This window comes from Lipophrys pholis (assembly GCF_963383615.2).
Source record: "Lipophrys pholis genome assembly, chromosome: 1".
In the NCBI taxonomy this organism is placed as follows: Eukaryota; Metazoa; Chordata; class Actinopteri; order Blenniiformes; family Blenniidae; genus Lipophrys; species Lipophrys pholis.
The window spans coordinates 42,221,362-42,240,789 of record NC_137635.1 but is presented as its reverse complement, the minus strand read 5'-3'; the positions used below and the strand labels follow the sequence as shown (position 1 = coordinate 42,240,789).

Here is a 19,428-nt window from a genome sequence, read left to right as displayed (position 1 = left end):
CACAAAGACACACCGAGGCCGAATAAAAACATCTCCAAACGCTACATTCGCGCTTCCTTTTGACCTCAAAGCTGATTACTTGCTTCATATCAGACAGTATCCGCGATACGAGCAGGTGATGTTAATGCTGGGGCTAATAAAGGCTCGACTATAATTGATTTGTGTTTGTGTTTGTGTCCCGCAGCTTAGATGGGTAGGAAATGAAACCTTTATATAGCTCAATGGAGGAAAGAACATTAGGAAAAAAATAAAAAAATAACACTCACCATCTCCATCTCCTGAACCAGAACCAGGATCTGTGAAGACACAAGAGACACAACAGCTGTCAGGGATTTGTTTGTAAGCGCTCATCCAACAGTTTGGCTCTCGACTCCAAGCTTTTCTCCATTTTCTCCCAGAAAAAACCCAAAAACAAACATTGGTGTTTTTTGCACTTGAGATTTTGAGAATACTTTCAGCTCGACATCCATGACACTTTTAGAGCAGCTGGTAACCTCGAGTGACCACAACAACAATTGAGAGAATCAGATGGTCCCGCACCCAGAGCTGGCAATCCTTATGAGCAAATTATGGTCCACAACAAACCTTTTGGCCTCCAGGTGGATGCATGTTAAACTCATGGGTTAGCATGTGTCAGTGAGTGTGTCATTGAGTGTGGTAAGTTAGTTCTAAACTATCACCCATCATATTCATAAAGGCAAAGATTTCATGTATGGAATTGCATACAGTGTCTGGGTTTTTGGGTGTCTATATGTCTATTTATGGAAAAAAATGAATCCTGAAGACTATTCTGTTTAGGGCCTCGAGATGCACATGGGAATATTGTGATGAGAACTCTCCAGCAGCTTCTCAAATGCTTAAATGCATCAAAACAGGAGCAGGATTCCCTCAATTGTTGACGTCAATCCACTTCTTAAGACCTTTACCTTCTGTAATTAGTCTGTTTGCTGATCTTTGATACATGCTGCGTTCTGACGTCTATCAAATTATACTAGAGGGTGTTTGGAGGTGGATTTACAAGGGATTTCAAAGTGGAGTACTATAGGTGTGCTAGTTTGGTGCACAGCGGGGTTGAGAGGATGCCATTTACAATTTCAAACAACCAAGTGTGAATACCCCTCGAGAGTAATAGGATTTACCACCAGGTGACGGGGGATCTGTGACCCGTGTGAAATCATGGCATCATTGTTATTAGAACTGTAAGCCTGATGTTTTTCAAACCTTAACCAAGTTAGTTTGGTGAGTAAATCTATTCAAAAAGCAGGCCAATATTAACTATGAGGCTGATTGAAGACTAATCATATTTCTATCTGTACTGTATTTCATCTGCATTTAACCTTGATTTGGTGTAGATGTAGACCAGGTTTACAAGAGTGCACAAGATTTCAGCCTTTCAGAAAAGGATGCCCCATACTGACTCAGAAATGAATACTTTTTTAATATTCTTTCTTACAGGTGTGGAGCACATGGAGACACAGCCAGCTTGGAGGCTCATTTAGCCCTGCTGCAGCACACTGCAGTTTGTGGTCTCACTGGCTCCATCAGGGAATACACATACAGGATCAAACTTGGCGTGGTCACCTCAAATTAGGAAATGGATGCTGTGTTTGGAGCTTTTGGCACTGGGCTGCGGCATTAAGAAATGGACACCAGCGTCTTTGTTCAGTGAAATTTCACCTTTGGCTGCTGCACGTCTTCACAAAGTAATGATGGGATGGTTTTTAATGGAAAAAAAAAGAAGAAAGAAATGGTCCAAAAGTAATAGTAATTAGTAATGAGGAATCATTTAAGAGTCACCAATATTTACAAATGTTTGGTTGAGGGGAACGACAAGACAGCTCGACACTTTATATACTGATAAATATCTGAGATACAAGAAGCCTATTGAAATATTATACATGCGTATTGATCTTGCATCTGAAATGTGATGTAGTGTTCCGCACTGTTGCTTCACAACCTTGGGGTCAAATCTGGGCTGGGCCTTTGTGTTTGCATGTTCTCCCTGAGCCTGTTTCAGCTCCCACAATCCTAATCTGTGGAGACAGGAGGTCCAAACTCTCAAAAATTGGAAAATAAATTCCTCCGAAGTGCGTAGATAGAAATCAGTTGGAGAGTGGTGAACAGAACGAGACTCGGTAAATGAAAGGAAGACAATGTCGGTAGTATACAAAGTGATGTACCAGCATAGCAATGAATATTAGTAAATGAAGTAGTACACTGAAGTAAAAAAAAAGGCTAAAGTACCCGTAATAACCATAAAACTAGGTATAGATCAGAAAATAATGTGGAATGCAGTAGTTGAAGGTAGGAAGATAAGTAATATGAATGAAATTAGACATAAATAGAACATTTGTAGTTATAGCAGGTAAGAAAAATATCTGAGTAAATACATTTTCAGAGAATATAAAATAGCTGCTGCTGTTTTAGTACAAGCCTGATGTGGCCAAGCACGCTAAGTGAGTTGTCATGTCAATCAAAACTGAAGTGAGATTAATATCAGTCCTACTACTGAACCTATTGGGAACATGGACGCAACAAATTACAGTTTAAAGCTGATAAAACCTGAATAATCTGGATTTCCAGCAGTTATGAATAAAGGAAAAAAAGGCTGAAAATATCAAAGGTTTCGCAGCTCTATTTTTTAATTTGATCCAGCTGATAAGAGGGGGGAAAAAAGCTTTAACCAAACTGGACTGCAAAGACACCAATTCTTTCTTTTCAATAAGCTTCAAAGAGTTTCTGGATTTAAGAAAAAAAAATAAAAATGCTTCAACTGTGAATATTAAAAAGGCCACCGTCTTTGTTTCACGTGTACCCTGATCAATAAGATATAAATGGCGAAAGAATTATGATGTCAGAAGTATTTGACTGGAGCCTTTTTGTAACAAACTGCTCATTAACAGTGTGGACACATTAACTCCTGCAGATTTAAACTCAGCTAAAGAGTCAGACACTGCAGCAGCAGCAGAGTCAATAAAACCTGCTGAGGAAATTAAACATGGCTGACCCTGTGGTTAATGAAGCGAGCCCAGGCTTTTACTGCAGCGCCCCGCTTCCTCTGCAGCAGCCCACATCTGTAAATCAATCTGTTTCTAAACTCTAAATATGCTGAAATGTGCTTATAAGCTTCAACAGAATGAGTCCTGACAGGACTGATTGCAGCTCAGAGCAGAAATGTGCCTCTTTGCAATATCGACGGTAATAAAAAGAAGACAGGTGTGGCGGTTTATTCTTTTACCAACAACAACAACAACAAAAAGATTCAAAAACACAAGCGGGCGTGTAAACCAGTTATACATCCAGTTATCTGTTCAATGCACAGAAAACCTTGCAGGACTCTTTTATTGAACCAACTTTATGCGTGTTTCACTTCTGAATAAAAAGTGTGGTCTGTCTTGATTTAACAAAGACAATAAACCAAGTCATTTATCTCGTACCCGGTTTATTTTGTCTCTAATGCGTGGCTGCAAGTGGCACGCCAACCAAAAGTCAGAGGAGTGAGAGCGAATCAATGCTTAGAAACCATAAATGAGGGCATCCTGCCTTCACTCATGTTCAGCTGGACTCAGCTCAAAGCACCACGTGATCCTGAACTGGGCAAAGAGTTATAGAGGATGGATGGGTAGTAAATATCCTCTTTTAACATTTGCTATACACTTATATCATTCTATTAACTATTTCATTTTGATGTGAGGGTATGTAGGCGATCGTTGGCTCAGCTGGTAGGGCAAGTTGTCTCTCAATCAGAAGGTTGCAAGTTCGATATCTTGACACTGAACTGGACTGAAAAGTGACATAAAGACTAAGCCACTTTACTTTACACCACTCATAAGCTACTCGGCTGCACTGATATGTTTGACCTCTTGGTTATGTCTACCTCAATTCTTCACTCGTTTACTCCTAAATTATTATATCTTAACTTGTATATTTTTAGGATGCGTAATTTCTACATATATTCTTTTAAATGTTGTGTGAGAGGGAAATGCTATTTCAGTTCTCTCGGTCTCTATATGTGTGACAATGTGTAGCAGAATTGACAAATAAAGCAACTCTGACTTTGATCTCAAAGTGCCTTTGAGCAAGACATTAAGAACTTTATCTTTTATATATGCTCGAACCATAGAGTACGTAGAATCAGCAATACGGATTTGTGGGATTACTATAGTCTGCTTCACTCCATCATATCTTATGTTAGTTCAGCTCAGGTAGGTTGAGTAGTTCACTGCACAATGCCAAGGTTAGCAGTACAATACCCACGGTGTCCACGTGCAAGAAAGTAAGCACCATACTGCTCCTAAGGTAAATTAACTGTGTGTGTGTGTGTGTGTGTGTGTGTGTGTGTGTGTGTGTGTGTGTGTGTGTGTGTGTGTGTGTGTGTGTGTGTGTGTGTGTGTGTGTGTGTGTGTGTGTGTGTGTGTGTTTAAGTAGGCTAAGGTGGTCCAAACAAACTACATAAATGAAGTCCATTCATCTTATCTAAAATTCCCTGTTGAAAATTCATTGATGAGCTCATTCCAGTTGCAGCAGCGCCCAGTTTGTAGCTCACATGAACATGAAAAAAGATCAATACTATTGATGTCTATCCCAGGGCTGCTGCCTTCACTTGCATACTAATCAGCAAGACCCAGTTTAGTTTTAATTTTAAATATATCTATATATCTATATCTATATCTATATATATATATATATAGCAAATCCTAATCTTCATGGTTTGTTTCGTGGAAGTTCAGAATAAGGGAGCCTGCAGGGGCCGGTAATGTCACAACACCTTTTTTTTTTTTTAATCCAGCAGTGTGAAATCCGCTCTCCTGTCCTCTCACCCTCCCTCGCCAAGAATGTCAGAAAGCCAGCGACAAGAGGTTTAAAGAGTAATAAGCCTAGTCTGAGGTTGCGGTGCAGGTTCAGCCCTTCAGCTCTGGAGCTGCGTCCGTCTGCTGATCTGTGATCAGCTCCCAGCGAGGAGCCTCAGACGTTCTTTCTCACCTCACCTTTTCTTACCCCTTTGCTCTCTCTCTGAATGGTCCTGAAATCGCTGCATTTCCTCCACCTCCTGCTCGGGGAAATAAACTCGGCGGAGTATTTGCACCATCTCCCCAGCTCAGAGCCGCCGAACGCTCCAATTACAGGAAGCATAAATCTCAGTGAGAGGAAATTGCAGAAGGACAGGCGGGAGGTGAGGCTCGTGGAGGGCATATAGTGGCACCGGATCCCTGGTGTAACGGGTAATAAGAGCAGAGCGCCAGGCGGTGCCTCATGGGAAATCAGGGCACTGCTCCTGCAGATGGAGTTGACCGCCACCAGCGGCGTCACTGCCACGGTGTTACTATAAGTTTCCACAACTCATTTCTCAAGAGTGGGATGAAAACATAAAGCCTGACCGGCCTGCAGAGACAGCTGAACCCAGAGAGTCCACAGGGTGTTTGATGGGGAAAATGCTAAGCTGCTAGCGATTTAGCATGAGTCTGATTGATGGCTGTGAAGCAAAAAAACCTGCAGCTCTTACAAAATAAAAGCCGCTTCATCCCCCTCACAGTCTAAAGTTTTCAAAGCAGTTATGGAGCCAAAACAAAAATGTGTCTTCACATTATTTTTGTGTGAGACTCCAGCTATTTTCCTATGGTTTGGTAAGTTTCTATAAAAAATGATGTCCCAACAAAGTGTTTTGTGTCGATTCACAAAAGAAAGTGTTTCCCTGCAGGGTGTCACATATGGCTGAAATATTAAGGCGCCAGGAAGCTTTGCCAAAGACTTTTAAAGGTTTCCATCAATCCATCTTCTAGACCACTTTATCCGATTCAGGGTTGTAGGCGGCTGGTGTCGATCCCGTGTGGGAGAAAACTGTGGAAACAATGGACACATCACCAGTCCCACAATAAACAGAGAGAGACAGACACTCACATTCACAGTTATGAGAAGTTCTGTCACCAATTAACCTCAAAAGCATTTTTATTGGATTGTAGGATCAATTAAAGTATAGAAACCCCACGGAGAATTCAAAAACGCCACACACAGAGACCCCCAGCTGTCTCGAAACGGGCGAGATCCTCGCTGTGAAGAAAAAGTGCTTACCACTACATCCCCATGTGGTCCTTAAAAGCTTTTGTCTCTTATTTGCGCCACGTTTTGCAGTGAAAACCACAGAAGAAAAAGCAGCTACTTTAAAAAGGAATAGCACTGTCACTGCTTTCAGTAGTTTTTCTGTACAAGCGGTTCAACAAGAGCAACAAGGGTGGATTGCGATGCACACTCTTTAGAATTTAACAATGCTTCTTCAACAAAATGTACGTTTACTTCTTATTACTACACAATTGTCTCGGATCAGTGGGGAGGCGCTTCTTACATCCGTCAGTGGGCCTTTAAGATGAAGAGGGAAAGGCCTTTAAATATTTACATTGTAGCGTCTGTACGCATGTGGCTGCGTCACAAAAAGACAGACCAAAATCGGGTGGCCTCCAATGTAAAGTACAATATTCTTAACATGTCTGCCTGCACATATAACTATTCTGACGTATAAATGAAAAAAACTGCACTAAAAACTATATTTCCAGAAGATTATTCGAATGTTATCAAGGCCTCATATCATATTAATTCTTCCAGTTCAATAAACTACATCCGTTCAGCAAATGAAGCACTTAAAGACAATTTAAATTTGAATAATCAGGTATCTGCAGTAACTTGATTAGTTGAAGAGAATTGAAAAATGGTCTTAAGCACTACAATAACATGTGTGGATGAGCTGCACTTTGGTGTTTTGCTGTGAGCATATCTATTGAGAGGACTGTTATTCCAGCAATTCTTTCAGATGTATATTTGATCTTGGACTTTTTTTTTATTTTTTCCGGTAAAAGTTCAGTAATGAACGGTGGCCTTGGTCTGTCTGCTTTTGAAAGACTTGCTCATGTAATAGAGGGATGAATAACCCCAGTTGTCAGAAACTTTGGGTCATCATGACCAAATGAATCAGACACAAGCAGCTTACATTAGATGAGCTACTCCATCCACAGGAGCAGTTAATGTGGCTCAGGCACCTGACTAGGATGTTTTCCTGTTCACATCCCATCGGAGGCCTACAAGGCACAGCCAACTGGTCAAATTCAACCCAGGACCTGCTGATTATATCACCCGATTGGCCCCGGAACGGTTCAGGGTTTTTCGAGACAAGCGGAGGAAAGTTTTCCGAGCCTCTTTGCTTTCCTACCACGATTCAATGTGGACTAAGCGGGAAGATGATTGATGGCTCACTGATGGCAGACTACGGGAGTGACGGATTCCAATTCATCACATACACAGTTTTTTTTTCAAACGCAAAAACAAACCAGATTTACAATGATAGAGATGAGATTTGAAAGCTGTGGATTTTAAGGATTTCGCACAGCAGCACAAAGCTGTAAAGCGACTGCAGAGGAGGCAGGCTTATGCTCTCCATATGCACATTTAAGAAAAGTGGACATATTTGGGAATATTGTTCAGTATGTATCAGTAAAATTGGATTTTCTGCTACAATATTGAATCAAACCATGTAGCGTCCTCCTGTAGAGCGAGTCTATCTCTGGCTTCACTGCTCTGCCTAAACTCTAGACGCTGTTAAGGTTGGAGAAAGATGAAACTCCACAATGATCGAGACAAATGGTTTTCATTAAGATTTAACTCCGATCACTTACTTCCCTTAATCTAAACTAACGTTTTTGGGAAGTTTTTTTTTTTTTGCTACCTGACACACAAACAGGAGTCTGGATCATGATGTGTGCCTCCAAGTGTCTCAGTTTAGTATTTCCAGGTTTGCGGGCTGTTAAATATGACGCATGAAAAATTGCGATTGGCGAACACGCTGCACTGCCACTTTTACGCTGGTAGAAACTGAAGCAGCAGGGACCACCAAATGGGGTCTGACAGTTCAGCATCTTCTTGGAGACGCAGAAAACTGAGCACAAGTTCTAGTTAAGTTTTTTTTTTTTTTTTTAAATAGTCCCCCCCATAATAAGCTGTGTAAGGAGAGCCATTTGAAGTCTTCAATCACAATCTTGAATGCTGCTGAAGTGAGGTTATCATTTTGCATCCCAGCTCAATGTATCCCATTAACGTCCTGAAGCCTTTAAATCTCCAGCAAAGTGAAGTTGAAGCAGTTCTTGTGAGGTCATTGTCATAATGAGCCGCGTTATCGCATCAGACTGGGCGGGATAAGAACGTAAGTGATGTCAAACTGGCCTGAGCGTGGCGAGTAGCAGGTGCCGTTTCTTGCAGGTTGATATGAAAATACTTGAGTCGAAGGTGGCTGAGTACGACTCCAGCGGGGAGACACCTTGCATGCTACCTTTTTGTTTTTTTCATTTTCTTGATGAAGGTCCAGCCAAACTGTGCTGGAAAGCTCCCCAACTCCTCACCGTTTTAAAACTGCTGGAGACCGTAGTCGACCAGGAGCTGTAGTCCCAACGAATGGCGGGCAGCTGTATATAACCTTGTATACATCAGTTTACATGACAATGGCGCTCGGAGCCGCTGAAAACTGAATCTTTGGGGGAAAGAAAGCTCCAAACGTGGACCTGTTGCAGAATGCTCTGACTCCATCTTGTGTGCGTGTGGCTTCATTACAAAAAAAACAACCAAGAGCGACAACACGTGATCCAGCACGCCAACTACATAAAGTAAATGCGAATCTTTTCTGAAACGAAAATGATAAAGTGTTGAGTAAACGGGGGCCTAACATTTCTGTTGCTGACTATCTAGTTGCATGCCTCTACGAGTCTGATAACTAGTATCCAGACGCCGGTCTGAGGCCAACAGAGCTTCCTGATGGTAACGATCACCTCAGTGATCCTCGAAACATCCTTGACAAGACTAACTATGACTCCGACTACCTGTTGATAAGTATTCATTAAATTATGGATTGTTCATAAGCCTCTCCTAGATTTGAAGAGAAATCGCTAAGCGGAACCACAGGAATCCTCTTTCGCTTTCGAACCCTCTTGAGGGGCCTCCGAAGGGACCCCCGAACTCTGCAGTTTTCAGAACCGCTCGGCTTTAGGAGGATTTTAATGACTCACATCCACAGCTTCTAATTAAAATTGATCTGCAGCTGATTAACTGGCTTGTTCCCCCGAATCAATCCGACTGATGACGTTCTGCAGAGTTGAGAGGAAAAATCGAGGCTGAGCTCTCAGCGTTTTTGATGTTCAGTCAATTAAAAAATATAATGATGGTGAACTTAAAGGCCATGAAAAGGTTTCAGAGCGAGGCTGACCGTGACCGCGCCATTAAAAATATCAGCACAGCACTCAAACTGAAGGAGAAGACGAAGGAGCACATTTTCCAGACGTTATTCGGAACTTCACCTGCAGTAAATTAAATAAAACCTCAAACAATAACAGGACTCGCATTTTTTGCCTGTACGTGTGCAAGATTTCATCCCACTACACATTATTGTGTCAACAGTATGACGCCATTGTGTTGCAGAAATATAGAAAACAAATAGATGAACACAATGTTAACATTATTTACGAGCATTTCTGCCAGTCTTCTTTACTTTTCAGGGAAAGTTGTGGTTTGAGTCATCTCATCAGGCTTCAGGTAAACTATTGTTTTATTATAGACGAGGAACACACGTGAATCAAGCAGTTTAACCAGTATGTCATCGAATCATGTTGAGATCATGTAATTGCTCGTGTTAGCTGTGTGGTTTCCATGTTGGTCAGTTCACCACGGACGGTTGTTCCCTTCATGAAGGAGCTGTAACGACTTTTCCTTACATCACCAGCAGAGCACTTGTGTGGAGATAAAAATTGGTATGAAAGCAAATGTTTGCAGGAGGATAAATTCCCATTAAGGAACATCTCAACCTTGTTGAGTGTGTTAAAACTAAATTTAGCTTAACGATTAAGCAATTATACCTTCTTCACAAAAGGAAAAAAAAAGAAAAAACCCTGTAAAATATGATCCTCACATTTTACAACCTGTGTATATTCTGATCAACAAAACCCGGTACAACTTTTTAAATTAGAATAAAGCTTGCAGTCGGGGTTGGATTCTCCAACATTCTACCTTGTGTGTGGACTTTGGAGGCCCTCGCAGAGTTTGCATGCTCTTCAGGTGCGTGAATTGGTGTTCTTAGTACGCAAGAGGTGGAGTCTACCCCAACTTAAATTGAACTAAAGGAAAGCTGAACATGGGACAGACCACAGCGCTCAAGCAACTTCAGTTACCAGTACATCTGAAATATAGGAATTTGCCGATGTATATTCATTCCAGGTAATCCGGCTGCCTGTAACAGTCGACAGGAAGAACATGGGAACTTGGGTCCTGATTCAAACTTCAAACAAATGTTCCTCTGTGCTGCTCCGGGTACACAATAATTTCCTTGTGATTCGGTCCCTTTCATTAAACCGCGACCATAACTCATGCCTGATCAAAAGCAAAGACTTATCTTGACAGTTTCACTTCATAATTCTCTCCCGGCCACCTCAAGAGAGTCGTTACAACATGACTGATGGAACAAGATGAAGACGAGGTGCATGAATTATTCCCTCGGACGACACTTTAAACACTGACCTTCACACCCGTTGTCCAATATCTATAAACGGAGCGCTATAATTCACTCTTCTGACGAACACCCACTCCGAGTCAGTCAATTGTACGCAGCTAATTCAGTCTTCCGTTGGCTGTGAAACCTGTGAATCTGCTGGCGCGGACTCACCGGCAGAGCAGGGCCCGTCAGAAACCCGCGAGATGAGTCGCTGCTGCTTGCAGGACGCCTGTCGCCTGTAGCACTCGTTCTGGTAGGTGTCTCCATTCGAGCCGCACACGGGGATGTAGTTTTTGTGGCACTGCAAGGCAAACGCAATCAAAATGTTAATTCAGTTTCAATGTGACCGTTGCTCAAAAGGAGAAAGACTAAAAAGTCTGATTGTTGTGAGCCGAGAGCTGGTTTCACTCTTACAAAAGTTAAGGAAACTGTTGATTTTTAGAAATAGGTTTTAGAGGGGGGGGGAGCCAAAAACATGCAGATGTTCACAATGCAAGATAATAAAAATGTTGTCACATTAGAAAATATAAAATCTTTCAAATAAATTCAATTGATCACTTGGACTACAAGTTAAACATTATATGCTATGATGTTTTGGGATAGAGTACATGAATGTAGGTTAAAAGTTAAAACCAGGCTCTTGCTGTAATTATGACCTAATTTCATGTTTTGTGATCAATTAATTTCTCAATGTTTAATCTTTTGCATATTTCCTCATTAAAATACAGTGATTGCTGTTGGATATTTTACAGTTTTTTCCAATTCAGTTGCATTTATACGCCACCAATTACAGTACAATAGATTCGTCTCATGGCATTTCACTTTACAATAACACTACAATCCCCCACAACTATTTCCCCATGAGCACACATGGCCTCGAAACATGCTTCCCGAAGCAGATGGCATAATGACAAACAAGCTTCTCCTCGTGTTACACCAGTGATCAGTGAACATTAAATATGAAGCAAGTTTTTGACCAATAAACAAAGTTTCATTCAGTCTTCATGAAGGTGAAAAAGATGGCTTAACTCTGCAGTCAGCTGCCAAAGACATATATCAGCATAGAGCAATCCATATTCTATTAACTCGAAGCTATCAATCATTTAGGATAAATCCCCTGCAGGTCTGACCCCTGTGACCTCCAGCACTCTCTGTACCAACTGTTGAGGTTCACATCTGTTGCAGCTGCTTATTTGGAGGAACTTATCAGAGATATAAAAAAAGAACAACCAACAATTCATCAGTGATCAGTTGATGGATCCAGGCGCTCAGAGAAAGTTCTGCAAATGGGAATCAGAGTGAATCTTTCCTTCATAACTCCAGCTGAGAGCAGTTTTTTCTTCTTTTTTTGCCTCATCAGCATTTTTAACAATCAGTTCTCTTCTGCTGATGCAAAAATGTTGTGATCTGTTTTCACGTGGTCAGATCACTCCTTCTCTGTCTGCTTGTCTGCTGCAGCTCATTATCAGCAAGTTTGAATTTCTTTGTTCATTTGTGGAGCCGAAAGCTCTTTTTTTTTTTTTTTAAATGTTTTACAAAAGCAATAGTTTTAATGATCAAGAGAAAGACAGATCCCCGTTGCTTCAATGAGAACAGACACTTTATTTAGCTGTAAATCCAACAAATTAGGTCCTTTTAAATGGAGGAAGTCCAACCATCCATCTATGGTCAATAAAGTTCCCTTATAAGTTTCCATCAATCTTTCTTCTAAACTGCTTTATTCATTGTATGGCCGTGAGAGGCTGGAGCTGCTCCCTGCAGCGTACGCCCTGTACAGATCATCCGTCCAACACACAGAGGCAGACAATCACACGAACTCTTTACACAGAATGTGCATGTCTTTGTACTTGTTATATCCTCAGAGTGAGACCCTTCTCCTGGGGAGGGCAAATAGAGCTTCTATCAGATGGTGATATTACTTTAATGAGACTCTCCCCTCAAAAAGAAAAAGAAAAAACACAAGACAAACAGAGAACAGAGTTTGTAATGTAAAAACTGAGCCTCATTTGCATTTCCTTGCACACGCACAGACACACAGACACACACCTGCAAATCGAAAGCGTAACGTTTTGATAGTTTCAAACTATTTCAGGCACCACGGGAGATAAATCTGCTGAAAACTGCTGACTCGTGCTTGAGAGTCAGATTTATCTGTCTGCATTAAAGGACCACTTCAGCTCTCGGATGCCTTTTACTTTCACGTTGCTGAAAAAAATGCTTTTGAGAAAATCTCTATCATTATCATGAAGTACTTTCCAAATGGGAATAGTATCATTCCAGTCTCTCAGTTTCCTCGTGTGCAGGCTCAAGAAGAATGGTTGACACTCACAGGATGCATCACAGCCGAGAGGAGACGAACTGGAAACCTATCAGAGTTTAACTTCAAGCGTCTGGATCACACTCTTACCTGACCTTGGACCTGTGGTGCTTTCACCACAAGGTGGACAAGCCAAGAAAATAATTTCGGCATTATGATGAAGTCAAAACTAATAAAAAAAAAAGACCCCCACCGACAATCTAGGAGTTGAAGAGGTCTAAGGCTGACGCTTAAAGGCTTTTCAAAGGTTAAAATGATCTAAAACATAATATAATGTGCTCATAAGTGAAGAAGTTGGGAAAAGAGTGTTTTTTCTGAATAGCTGTGCTGTAATCAAAGTAAAAAAAAAATAAAAGTCACATGTACTGCACAAGCAAACAGAAAGCATCAACATTGTGATCTTGTGCAACATGTGCTTTTGTGAGCTCAATAATATGCATGTTCGTGATTTCATTTTGGGGTTCCAACTGTGTCTGTCAGGACCTTCATGAGCTGACTCAATCTTCAATGAGAGCTGTCCTCGGGGGTTTAGAAGCTGCATCTTTACGACTGAAGAAGATGAATCAGGTCAGGAACAAGTGCATTATTATGTTTTGCGTCATGGATTTGTAAGCTTGCACTGGACTATAGTTAATACTGTACTCTATAATGTGCTGTTCTAGTTATCTAACTGTGCCGCTCCATCATGACAACCAGACAACCAATCGTCTGCAGACTGTAACTCCTTATTTTGGTCCTCATGTCCACCGTGTGTCTCAGGAGTCACCGTGCGAGTGCTAAAGTCTCAAGGTTATGCACTGATCATTAATCTGCTTAAATTGCTCGTCTTTTGCTTGCGTTTCCCCTTTTCACTAAATGATCCTATCATCATGGGAGTCGTGCAGTTTTCTCAGATGTGCTTTGTTTCCAGACGTGCTCCGTGTCACTTGGGATTATTCATCAGAATTATAATCCACGCCTGTTGCCGTTTCCGTGGCTCAGGCAGCTGTGAAACCCTTCTGATCGTGTCCAACAGCTCGGCCCTCATTGTGCGTACATGAATGCAGGTTTTGCTTTCAGATCACGGAGCGTGACGGCCGGCTTGAAGCAGCCTCCGTGCGTCATGTTATTGCAGCAGAGCCGCGGCTCTGTGGTGAATTTGTCTTCCAGACGCTGTCCTTCACGCTGCGCCTGCTCTTATTCTGTCACTTTGTTTGACCCAAAATGCAGCGAACACAACGGGCCCGACCGGAGAATAATTATATTTTGTTTTACATCAGAGGAACACACAGCGGGCGGGTTGTGTTTGCTGATGTGTCAGAGGGAGTTTCATGGTGTTTTTTTCCCCCCCTTGTTTTAGCTCATAAATTGAGAAACAGTAAGTGGAAAGAGTTCACATTCAGGTTAGCTGCTCTCTGACTTTGTTCCCGTTGGATGCACTTTGTACTCCACAACGGCAGCGTGACTGTGATACTTCCCCAGAAGTTTTTTGCTTGTTTTTGTGCGAGCTTAGGTTGCAAATTTTGGCAGACACTTTTGGAGGATGTTGAGCAGAAATTTCACAAAAACAGAAACCCCACCTACTAAATTGCACTGAAAAAAAAACCAACCTTAATAGGTGCGCTGTGCTATTTCTAGAAGATGTAAAAGAAGAATTATCTTATTTTTCAAGAAAGACATTAACCTTAAACCCGGACAACCAAACATCGTTCCTCAAAACTGCAGTTTAAAAACATGTCCACACGACTCTTTCTGTACTTTAAAGTCAATTTTAAGTTTCCATTGCCGGCTGTGACTACTGTTCACTCATTCATTTATTACATTTTTCAGTTTCTAATCTGAAATATACATGTAGCAGGGGAGCCTACGACCCCGGGGTCCGGACACAGAGCCTGATTTCCCAATCACCGTCTTTATTGTTAATTAACCACCACACACAAATCACCACACACACCGCTGCCTCTCACAGGCCGACTCCTCCGCCTGTCAAACCGTGATCATGCGGCTCCTCCCCTTATGAGGAGAGAGCCAATCGGCACCTGACCACCGATAGGTGTGCTGGCCTCTGTCCCACATTATGAAAAATGCTCGGCTGTCATTTAAATTGAGCAATTCGTCATAATGTGAGCTGCAATTTTAACATATCATCTCTACAAAGTGGTGAGCGGGTCATTTCAGGGGTGCTCAGAGCCCAGTACACAAGTGTATAAAGTGAATAATAGCTTTACTGCCTTCGAGTTTGTTAAAGACTGAGGCTCGAGTCCCCCAATGAAAGCTGGATTCAATGTTAACATCTTCATTTAAATTCAAAGAACAAGACAAAATCAAGAGGGAGTATCTTGGGGAATATCGTCTGGTATAACATCAATTGACATTTTCTGACACCGCAAAGATAATGACTTTTGACTCAAGAACAAAACGTGCTGGAATCTATTTTAAAGAACTTCTTTCTGGCATTGTTGCACTTTAATTCTAGTGACTTAAAGGCTTCTTGGGAAAACTCTCGTACTTCACAGATCAAAATTAGCAGTGGAAGAAATACTCCAAGAAAACAACCGTAAAACACAGAATCAATGCACTAAAGCATTAAGCCATACTTCTTTTGTGTTGGGGTGGAGCCGAGAGCCACAGCAGACCAGACCAGACAGAATCTTTAAACCCGAGGGAACAAGAAACAAAAAAAGGATTTCATCTACCTGGAACTGGCAGACACATTTGAGCTGAGCTCCATCATCTCTGCACACGCCTCCGAATCGACAGGTGGAGTCATCACAGACCCTCAGGTCGCTCTTCTTCTCCGACAGATCTACAGCAGGCAGACAAACAAAGGCAGAGGGTTAAACACAAAAACAGGCAGCGGGCATGTGGATCGATAAAGTGAATCAGACCTACAGCACCTCCACGAGTGCCGGTGGTAAATCCTGTCGACTTTGCTCTGATCACACACTCACTCTGAATAAAGCCCAGACAGGTTTATGAGTTTATGAACAATAAAAGCAGATGGAGAGCAGACCTGCAATGGGTAAAATGGACACATTTCTCTGCAAGGCTCAACGGAGACAATTGTTTATCAGGCAATAAGGTAATAAGGCCTTGTGTCACAGCAGACACCTGCACTGTAGGAGAACGCGTTCACCTGGGAAATAACAGGTGCACTCACAGAACAGAGAAATCTGGGATCTGACAGTTCTTTGAGGTGAGACTGGTGGGATGCAGCATTCTTAATCAACAAAACAGTTTGACTGAGCACCGCTCACTGCTACAGTCTGAACCAGAGTCTGAGTCTGCTAATAAACACCAGAAAATATCCCAGTTTGTTTTAGGACCAAAAAGCCAGTTGTGAAATAGATTGAACAAGCCTGAACAACTACTTACCAGCCTTAACCTGCCTGGCGCTGTTCAGATCAACATGAGCCAGCACAAACTTTCACAAGTCAGCACAAACCAGACCTGCGCAGTCCCCTCTGAGCGAGGATGAAGCAGATAACGTCACCTTTATCATCCCTGTCCATGCTGTTGAATTCAAAATGACAAATAACAAAATATTGAACACGCATTTGAAGATACAACGAGCGACTAACGGGGCTCAGGGGGCAACAAACACTTCTCCAAATGTCAGAGTTGTCCTTTAAGGTCCTGCTGATGTTATAATCTTTCAACTTGTCATTTATCTTGAATACATATTGCCCTTTAAAGTACAACTGATCAGTTTATAAAATGTCAACATTTGACTTAGTGATGGTCATTTTTGTTATCTGGCAGAGCAAAGTGAAGGATGCAATCTTTAAAACACGACACACACACACACACACGCACACACGCACACACGCACACACGCACACACGCACACAGGAGGCGGCTTTCGAGAGTCGTGTCTTGATGGATAATAACAGGCTTCCACAATTCAGAAATGTGCAGCAAACTTAAATTATCCACATTCTCTAAGAGATGAAAGCCACAGATCCCCGCCTGTGTGTCAGTGTGTGCGTCACAGGCCACAGCTGAGTGGGCTTTGAAGGGCCATGTAATGGCCTGTAATTACTGTTTGCAGACCTCCACGACTCCTAAAAATGGTCACCGCTGGTCACAGTAAGAACCAGCCGCAAAGATTAGACTCTAAAGGCAAAGACAGAGGGACATGAACCTCCAAGTGGGGGCTTAAAACACAACAACCAAGGCTCAGATCTCAATAAGTGGAAAATAATACACTGTAAAACTGGAGGGATGGGAACTGCTCAGTGAAAGAAAAAAAAGAAAAAAAGCATTTTACCTACAATCAAATAATTTTAAAAAATCATCAAAAACTGAAGTTTATTCTTGTTTTAGTGTTAATTTCGAGGTTTTTCTGTTTCCTCACGGTCATTTCTCAGCTGCGCTTCCCGTTCCAACTTTTGAAAAGAAAGCTGCACAGTGTTAGAGGAGCAGAATTCAAAGCACCGACGCTGAATTAAAAAGACCAGATAAATATTTAAGAGAGGCCAGACACGTGCCTACGAACATACTGTGCTGCGATTCATTCAAACAATTACAAGCACATTTTCTATTGCTGCTTGCACCTGGAAATTACTGCCTCTTAAATGTTTTTGATGTGTTTCACAGTTTGTAAGATGAAAAGAAAAAAAAAACAAAAGCCTATCTATCTTTAGGCACCATGTTTATTAGCGTCGTAGTGGGAGTGAGTCCTCTATCCGCGTGAATATGGGCGGCGTTCAGCTACTGAGTTGAGCAGAGGTCAGCTGCTTTTCACAAAAAGTTTGAAATGTTTTTTTCTATTTTTGAAATGAGGTAAACAGTTCTTTTTTCCAAGGTCACTCTCCCAGTTGTGCTTCATGTTCAACATGTTTCAAGCAGCCTCAAAGCAAGAAGCAGCAGAGGTGGAGGCAGCTGCTCGAAATGAAACCGATTTCAGATCCTGTCAACATTTTGAAAGGTGAGGTTCAAAGGCTTCTCCATTTCGATTCCGACAGAACGATGTATGGATTACCGACACACTCTCAAGATGTTTCTGCGAAATGTCTTTTCTTGAGTTGGATACACACGTCTAAGAAACAAGAACGAGGTTGGTTTCGACACCATGAGAAACAAGTGCAGACCTCTTGGGAGGAGATGGACAAGGAGGTAGAACGTAGGGAGGACAACAAGCTGTGAGAACTCTCCAACCAGGGCTTTTCTCAGAGTGAACAGTTTTCTTGGTTCTTCCTAAGGATCTGTGGTGCTTTATTCTGATGCCTCAATCTCACTTTATTCACCAACTTCCTGACCTGAACTAAGCAGCTGGTTTCACACCGAATAAATCAACCGGTGCATCACTGACAATGTCTCAAAATAGTCCAAAAATCATAATAGCATCTATTATTGAGTGCAGTGAGTATTATTGTTATCATAAAAATTATTTTTAGTGACGATGGATGCACATGGCTACTTCCTGTCCCCAAAACAACTCATTACATCCTGTATCGGACTAGTTTTTTTCTCTTTTTTTATGCCAGATGCCCTTCTTGCCACAATCAAAATTATTTAGAAACTCGATCCCCAGCACTTTAACGTCTAGGTTTATTCCAGCGCACACGTGGTTTTAAATCTGATTAAAAGTAAAAAAATACAGAGGAAGTTTATCATGAGAAAAAAGTTTCAACTACAAGAAATATTAAATTAAATGTGTGAGGCAAAACAATAGGAATATAAAATATTATGAAACATAATGAGGGGTAAAAGATTCAGTAAACATTGTGCCTGAACGGCGCCCCGACAGCTCATGTTTCTTCGGTTCTGTCCAATTCTCTGCTCTCACCTCAGGTGTTAACTCATCGAGTGCAGCGACAGACACAAACCATGACACGATGACCGGAGCCGCCTGTTCAGCAGCCCTGTGTCAATCTGCACAATGTTCACGGCTAATTAAGTCCAAACAGCAGCAACATCCATCAGCAACCCCCAGGCCCTGTGTGCGTGCGTGCGTGTGTGTGTGTGTGTGTGTCAGAGAGACAAGTGTGCACCATTTTTCTGTTTGCAGGTTTCCACATATTCAATACCGAGACAATTTGGGATTATGTTGAGCGACAACCAGAAGCCTTTAAACCTCCGCCTGGCGACACAGACGGATGCAAATGAAGGTGTCTCACAAAGCGAATGCTTCCTGTCTGAAGTGTATGTGTGTGTCCACGCCGCGTTATCTGAGGGGCTGCTGCTGCGGCGGCTGATACGTCCCCGCGAGTGTTTGTAGTCGACCCAGGCCTACAGAAACAGGGATTTGAAATGCACATAATTCCCTCCTTTGGATCGGAGCAGAACTAAAGAAGCTGACGGAGCGTGGCAGCAACCGCCGCCCGGAGGCACATCCACCTCCCAAATCCCTCGAGCCGGGCCCCGGTCGTCATGGCCACCAAGTCGCCACTGCTCCCTCGGACTCGTTATCTAACCCTCCTCCTCCATTGCATCTCCGACTCCAAAGCGTCGATACTTCATCTTCTGACGGGTGCTCTGGGGCCTTCAGTACTGCTTTAACCCTGTCAGCACTGTGACAAACCCAGCGTGGAGATCAGGCGTGGGCATTCCTGGTCCTTGAGGGCCGCAGTCCTGCGTGTTCTCGATGTTCATCTGCTCCAACACACCTGAC

General features: G+C 42.2%; 1 protein-coding gene across 1 annotated transcript in view; it reads right to left on the bottom strand.

Annotated features, from left to right (window-relative positions):
- The window catches only part of LOC308120012 (tomoregulin-1-like), a gene marked incomplete at both ends in the record, with an annotated part of 80,536 nt that overhangs the window by 21,993 nt on the left and 39,115 nt on the right, over positions 1–19,428 (bottom strand). Inside the window, 3 exons of the mRNA XM_080480361.1 lie at positions 267–296; positions 10,688–10,817; positions 15,509–15,618. Of these exons, the coding sequence (XP_080336487.1) occupies positions 267–296; positions 10,688–10,817; positions 15,509–15,618 (270 nt within the window). The remainder of the gene's footprint in view (positions 1–266; positions 297–10,687; positions 10,818–15,508; positions 15,619–19,428) is intronic.